The 8327-nt window shown below is 31.1% G+C and overlaps 1 protein-coding gene across 1 annotated transcript; it reads left to right on the top strand.

Moving 5' to 3' along the window:
• The first annotated feature begins 570 nt into the window (after positions 1-570).
• On the top strand, positions 571-7906 carry LOC124819853 (2-oxoisovalerate dehydrogenase subunit alpha 2, mitochondrial-like). The gene is made up of 9 exons (XM_088106398.1): positions 571-923; positions 4954-5091; positions 5196-5378; positions 5539-5696; positions 5820-5919; positions 6218-6329; positions 6447-6586; positions 6707-6892; positions 7651-7906. The coding sequence occupies exons 1-9, from the start codon at positions 681-683 to the stop codon at positions 7816-7818; spliced, it is 1428 nt and encodes a 475-aa protein (XP_087962524.1). The 5' UTR covers positions 571-680; the 3' UTR covers positions 7819-7906.
• Positions 7907-8327: the final 421 nt, after the last annotated feature.

The raw sequence follows: 8327 nt of genomic DNA, 5'->3' as shown, positions 1-8327 counted from the left end.
GTTATTTTTATAATTTTGATGGATGGTTATTTTTTTGTCTATTTTTTTTATCAATATCAGTTAATTTTTTTTAATTAATATCGGTAAAAAAATATACCTATTTAATATTTATTTAATTTTTTCCTGTTAACCTTAAAAAAATCATAACAACTATTAACAAAAACGTAGATGATAAAAAAACTCATTATAAACATAAAAAAATTATGATATACATACATTAATTGAAAAACAATTAACTCACCCTCTTTCTCGACATTGCCGGTGTTTGGATCCTACTATTTACTCTAATTGATATTAAATAAGAAATAATAGTTACCTAACACAATAATTTCTATTAAACATAATAAATTATTACATACTACTCATCCCACAAAAATATTTTCTATTTAAATAATAAAAATATTACATAATACTCATCCCATTGTCCAAACACAATATAGATGATATTTGAAAAAAAAAACAGATATTTCATAGAACTGCGGGAGAGAATAACTTTAATTTAAAATTAATTTCAAGAATTATGAAATAAAAATCTGTTGGACTACCACCAATTTTAGATTCAATTCGACATGTGACATAACTTTGGCGTGAAAGGCAGAAATGCAGTTACGACGATCAAATAATAACGGTATAAATAGTAAAAAGATTAATTTGCTGAGTCTCCTAACGACGTCTTGTTTATGCGTTTAGCGTTTCACACGATGAGGAAGTTTGTCAACATCTTCTCCCTTTTCAAATCTAGGAAGAACTTTTCCAGTTCGCTTCATCGAAACTCTCCACGCTGTTCCAATCAACTCCACCCTAATTTCAGGAACCTCAGGCAGAACTGCGATTTACTACTCCCACCTCTCTCTTCGCATCGATTTTTCTCCGCTATCGCGGGGAGTCCTTCCACATTGAATGGGAATCTTCTTCAGGACCAGGTACTTTTTCCTTCATCTCCCGCCTTTTCACTTTTCCATCATTCCATGGCTTTTCGATAGGCACTTTCGGATTTAATTTCTCTTTTTGCGGTACTTTATTGTTTTTATGGAAGATAAGAAAACAAAACAGGAAGAATTTAATCTGAGCTTACAAAACTAAAAAGTAAACAAAATAAGTTAACCGATTTGATGATTAATTAGTTTTTGATAAATGAACTTTAAAACTTTCATTATATTTTATGTAAAAGAATTTCATGAAGTTTACAACTTTCATTCCTATTTTTTCAAAACATAGTTTAGCCTTTAATTTTATATCTTAATCTATCCTTTACATAAAGATACAACATTTAATAACTGTCTGTGATATTATCTTTTAATTGATTAATTTTATTTTAACTAATGGAATGTGTTTATGTTATTTTAAATGGAAAATTTAACAGTTATATTTAGTAAGAAAGTTAGATAGTTATAGCTGAGAAGAGGTAGTAACAAAAAAGAATATATTTTTACTAAAGGATAAAATTGTCAAATACAAATATGATACTAATTGTGATTAAAAAGGCATCTCTTTTATAAAATAATGATGATATATATAAATAAAAACAATTTATTTATTTAATAAATAAGTAGTTAATAATTTAAATATTTAAATAATTTAAAAAAAATACAAATTACATAACCTTTCAACACTATTGTTACGAAATTATATATATATATATATATATATATATATATATATATATGTATATATATATATATATATATATATATAATTTTGTAAAAGTGACAAAATTATGTATCTTTTTATATAATGCTATAGGATTTTGTTGACTTGAATTTGGGTTTAGGATAAGTACAATGTTCGAAAATAAAAAAAAAACATTATTTTTGTATTTTTATAAATGTGTACGAATTTTATATCATCTATGGATGAAAATATTTTAAATTGCATAATTAGAATAAACCTATTTTTATTGTGCTATTTGAAACTAAAAAATATATTATAAATTTGTATAATTCATAATACATTTCAGGATAGGGAAAAAGATGTATTTTGAATTACACAGAAACATATCCCTGAATATACAATTTGAAATATATTCGTAAATTACTGAAAATACATTTCAAAGAATTATAAAATTTGAAATATGGTTTTATATTTATGTAATTTAGAAATCATTTCTGAATTATGTAATCCAAAAACCAGAAATATATTTCATATTACATAGTTCCGTATACATTTCTACATTACAATCTGAAATGTATTTCCATATAAAAAGTGGAATTATGTAATCCATAATATGTTTCCGAATATTACAATCTAAAAATCTAAGGCATATATATTTTATACCTTTATAAAATTCCCAAGGGAGATGTGGGGTAAAACTATGGGTGCAAAATGTAATTGTCGAGAACTTTAGTAGTTTGTTGTTTGATTTGATTTAACTCCTACTGCTTTGCGTTTGGTTGGATGAAAAAGGTGGAAAATTAAATCAAGGAAGGAAGTGTAACTCTTTATTCATGATGAAAAGTTGAACAGTATCTTATCTAACCTCCAATTTTAACAAGACTTTATAAAATTAATAAAAGCAAAAAATATTGCCTCAACATATAAATATATGGTATTAATATAGTTATCAAAACTAAATAATCATAATAATAAAATATATTTAAAACAATTACCAAAACTACAAAACGATTACAAAGAAAACTTTAGTGCACAAACAAAGTTGTTGTCACCCTACTACTCCCACTTAGGATCAAAACAGTCCAGTGACTAGGACTTCCTGCCATTTTCTCCCCCATCCCATTCCTTTCTATATGAGTTGAATGGTTGGTAATATATTAGAATACCTTCTTACTAAACCCCATTGTCAATGCATACACAATCACATCACAACAATGAATTTCTCCTTGAAATTCTCACAACATCATCACCACACATATCCACAAAATATCATCACCTCAATAAATCATCATAATACTCATACACATATATAAAATCTATTTTAAATCTATTTCAAATAGTCAAAGAAGACAGACAGAGTCACACATACACACTGACACTCAGAGGTGGTGCCTAGTGCCAACCTTCTCGCAAAAGGTGACACTAAGTGTCAGTCATGGCGCTCAACGACATTCTTCACGCAACAAGTGGCGCTCAGCGGCACTTTCTGGCACTCAGCGCCCTATAGTTAAATGCTCCAGACCTACAATACAAGGATGATGCTCAATGACGCCCTAACGCTGCTTAGCACTAAACCCTTCACAAAATGGACGCTCAACAACACCCTAGCTTCGCTTAGCGCTACACCATTCGCAATATACGACGCTCAACTGGCGCTCAACAGCCTGGAGCTAAAATGCTCTCAGACATGCCAAATGACCTGGCGCTTAGCGCCCCAATTTGCCACCTCTCAACAGTGCATCATAACACAATATATGAAAACTTATTGATTTGGGAAATTGGTACCTGGTCAAATGATCAAATTGGTATTCCCTTCTTAGTACTTTGGTTAAAAACAGTTTTTAATGTCAAGACACATACCAATTGGCTTAATTGACCAAATCCTAAGTTTCCCAATCAACACAACTCAACCAAGACAATTTAAACAATACAAACATCCAATATTCCAAATTCAACATATCAATTTCATCACACCATTCAATAATGCAATTACAAATTTTAAGATATCTATAGCATTAAAACAATGCAATTAGCTTCCCTTACCTGAGAGACAAAAGAATTTGCTCTAAGGATCCCAAAACCTTTCAAGCTCACAAGATGTCCTATTTATACTTAGGAACAACACAAACACGATCAGAACACATGATTAAAATCACTGATCAACAAAGACTTATATAGATGACTAAAAAGACGCATGCAAGTGAAACAATACTCACATGCAACTGACACCAATAAAGACCAAGAAAAAGAGATGAAACTCAACTTATGCAAACTAAGAAATTGATCTGTCCAAATTGAAGAGTTCGCTGCAAGGATTAATCCTAAGGTCTTGGTTTCAATCAGACGAACAAAAAGAAGTCAAATAACTCTAGAAAAATGGTTTCTAGAGAGATGGTGTGTTTTAAAATAATTAAACTTGTTCATAAAAAAACTATTTATATTAAAACTTTTTAATATTAAAATGATCAAATTGGATTATTTTTAAACTATCACTTCTAAAATGTCATTTTCTAGGTCTTTACATGTTTAAAGAATTTTTTATTGGTAATGTGAATTGGGATGATATGCCCCAAAAATAGAAGTGCTACATGATTTCTTTATTTGTAGTGTAAATTCAAGATGGTATAACCTTTCATGACCCTTTATTGACTGGTAGATAAAGTTTTTTTTCAATGATTCTAAATTGAGATGGGACACCTTGATGATCTTAATGGGTACTAGAGTATGAAGCTTTATTCATGATGTAAAACGTGGACGTTAACGTTGAGCTTCCTTGGTTCTAATTGGGAAATTTCTCTATTGATAATGAAAAATTAAAATTGTATGTGTGTACGTACCTTCAGTTGAACTGCAGCGTAAACTCTTTAATCAGAGTGAAGACATGTTGAGATGGTATGTTATATTATAGCCTCGAGGATCTAAATATAACTGCAATTTGAATTTGAGCTTCATTGTCTAAATTCCCCTGAATTCAATTGCAGAATGAATTCTTTATTAATGATGTAAATTCAGGAGGACTAAATTTTATTTCCTTGCTGACCCTAAATACCCGTAGTATGACTTGATTCATAATCTAAAAGTGTGATGATAGTGTATGGATTGTGCGTTCATGATCCAAAATGCAATTGCGGCATGGTTTTTTATTCAGAATTTTAAATTCTTATTCTGTCTAAAGGAAGGAATATTTATGAAAATTGAAAGTTAGAATAATTTCAGCTTGGATATTATATAGATTATTCAAATACCATCATATCATTAATTTTTTTTCCTCCTATAATTAGAATGCAGTACGTTCTTGAATTGTAGGAAGCATACTGAGTTATGTATATACGTTTAATGCAGGGCATTGATTTTCCTGGAGGAAGAGTAGAATTCGTCCCTGAAATGAAGTTTATATCAGAATCAGTTAAAGAGAGAATACCCTGCTACCGTGTCCTTGATGATAATGGGCAGCCGCTCGTGGGTCATAATTTTGTGCAGGTTTTGACATCCTCGACCTACCATTTCACAATTTTTTGCTTGTTCAGAGGGAAAATATATGGGAAGTATATGGAAACGAAACTGATGGATATCAATAATATTAGGTCAGCAAGGAAGTTGCTGTGAAGATGTACACTGACATGGTTACTCTCCGATCTATGGATACTATCTTCTATGAAGCACAAAGACAAGGTAGAATATCGTTTTATGTGACGGCAATTGGAGAGGAGGCTATTAATATTGCTTCAGCTGCAGCTCTTGCCATGAACGATGTTGTTTTCCCTCAGGTTATACGTGCCACAAAGAAAATAGTTTTTTAAACTGTTGAATTTATATTCAGAATCCTATGTAATGATTTTTCTCGTACTTCATAGTTTCTGCTATTTGGTTGGTTTAATTAAGTTAGAAAATGATTTATCAAAAAATGAAAAATTTGGTTGCATGCAGTATAGGGAAGCTGGAGTCTTGTTATGGCGTGGTTTTACTCTGCAAGAATTTGCAAACCAGTTATTTTCTAATAAATATGATAATGGGAAAGGAAGGCAGATGCCAGCACATTATGGGTCCAAAAAGCACAATTACTTTACAATAGCATCAACTATTGCGTGAGTATTAAAAGCTTTGATATACACAGCTTTGATATTTATTTCTCTATGTATTTGTCCATCTATGCCTCTTTGCATCATGAGTACGAAAATTACATGATGAAATTTTACCTTGGTCTATAGTACACAAATTTCTCATGCTGTTGGCGCTGCTTATTCCTTAAAGATGGATAAAAAGGATGCATGTGCTGTTACTTACTTTGGTGATGGTGGATCTAGTGAGGTAAGTTTACTATAATAGAAGATTCATTTCTCCCTTTATTGAAAAATAAATTTTGTCGGGAATTAGATCAACCAAACATAGATCAAGAACATAAGCTCTATTCTTAAAATTTCTTAATGCATTCCGCCAGGCAATATATTAGCACTTTAGGATACAATTTTTTCGCACTCAAATATCTATTTCTAGTTTTGGAGTGTTCGTACTTTTTATTTGATCTTATTTATTTTCCAGTTATCTCATTCTTGTAAATGGAGGCAGTACCATGCTTGTCATATTCTTATGCGTTGTATCATGACAGGGAGATTTCCATGCTGCTTTAAATTTTGCAGCGGTTACGGAGGCCCCGGTTATTTTTATATGCCGGAACAATGGATGGGCTATTAGTACCCCGATTTCAGATCAGTTTCGAAGTAATTTTCTTTTCTCTCTATGGCAATCTCTTCCATTTGGTCAGGTTTAGCGTTGTCTTGCAATATCTATGGGCATATTGTGTACCAGGTTATTTGTTTATTATTGTTTATGCATAGGTGATGGTGTAGTCGTGAAAGGACAATCATATGGAGTCCGTAGCATCCGAGTAGATGGCAATGATGCCCTGGCCATCTATAGTGCTGTTCAAGCTGCTCGTCAAATGTCAATCACTGAAGAGAGACCGATCCTAATAGAAGTAAAGTGACAATTGATAACCTTTTAAGGCAAATCTTTGTCTTGGTCAAAAGAAATTTGGTAGTGTACAATATTAAGGCATTTTAATGACAGACCAATGTTTATTTGATTCCTTTATCAGGCTCTTACGTACAGAGTGGGACACCATAGCACATCAGATGACTCCACCAAGTATCGTCCAGCAAGTGAGATTGAATGGTGGAGAGTGGCACGGGATCCTGTGGCTAGATTTAGAAAGTGGCTTGAAAATAATGGTTGGTGGAATGATCTGGCAGAGTCAGAGCTTATAAACAATTTGAGACAACAGGTGATAAACATAATGTTTCTACTAGAATAGAATCCACACTAATACATCACAATGCCCAACAAATTCCTGTGCCAAAAAGATAAGCCAAAACTTACTCTAATCGTCAGTCCTATTAATAGATGGAGTCTTAAATAACTTCTCAATATATGTTTACTTAATTGTCCTTAGCTTTGACTCTAATAATTTCCCTATCAGTGTCCTGAACATGGAGCATGATCCTTGGCTCGGTTGGGTAGACTTCTGTATTTATCCTTTTTCCAGAAGTATTTTGTTAGTGGACCTGTTTTAACAAATTTACCTTGATACCCCAGGTCTGTGGTATATAAGAACTTGGTTTGTAGTGGGCTCATATTGCAGTTTTACCACCATAATAATGAATACTGAAACTATATTTATTGGATTTCGATATGATAGCTTTTAGAAATGATTCCTTGAATAATTAAACATGCCAAAGGTATGGAGCTTAGTGCCTTTGATAAAATTAGTTTGGTGGAACTGCAAAAAAATTCCACCTAGGATCTTGTATTTCTATTGTCAAAGTCGTGAATACTGAATCCGGGAAGTATACTCTTTGCATATTGTTGTAGGCAACTCTAAAATTTTCTTCCTTAATTGGTGACAATTCCTGGAACCATTGGAAATATGATAACTTGGTTTATGATCACAGCTGAAGCTGAATTTCTGCTTTGAATTTGATTTAGGCGGCTCTTACAAGTATTATTCAATTGTTGTTCTAACTAATAGTTTTCCTACTACAGCTTCTGCATACAATTCAAGTTGCAGAGAGTGTAGAGAAACCTCCACTTGAAGAAGCTTTTCGTGATGTTTATGATGTTCCTCCATCCAATCTCCGTGAGCAGGAGCAATGGCTGAAGGAGATTGTAAAAGAACAACCACAAGAGTATCCAGCAAATATTTCTGTGTAGGCTTCAATATGCTAAAACAAATTACACTGCTTCTAAGTTACATGTCCTGATTTTCCCTAGACTAATTTCAGTTTTTCTTTCATTTTTATGTTATACGTAAAATATTACAATTCAATTATGAAAACTAAAATAAAAATACTATAAATAAATTTCACTAATTGATTAAATAATTTGTATTTAATAGAACAGTAAGTAATTCATAATTTTTTTTGTAATTAAATTTGTTATTATTAATTTTTTGAAAAATAAAATTGTTACAATAGAAAATATTTTTTATCAATAATATAACAACAATGATATTAATATTTTAAAATTTTAAACTTGATCTTATATTTTTCCTTTTTTTTACAAACCACTATAAAAAAATATTCAAAATTATATTACGACATTAATATCTTTAAATTTTTCCTAAATAATATTTTTTAATTTTTTAAACGGACATAGTAGAATATTATTTTTCAAATGAAGAGGAGCAGAATTCTCAACTGTGGCTTTTTTTATGTCTGATA

Source organism: Vigna umbellata, chromosome 2 (assembly GCF_029865625.1).
Source record: "Vigna umbellata cultivar VRB3 chromosome 2, Vumbellata_1.0, whole genome shotgun sequence".
Classification (NCBI taxonomy): domain Eukaryota; kingdom Viridiplantae; phylum Streptophyta; class Magnoliopsida; order Fabales; family Fabaceae; genus Vigna; species Vigna umbellata.
Note: the sequence above shows the minus strand (reverse complement) of the source record. Positions and strands in the feature narration are given on the sequence as shown.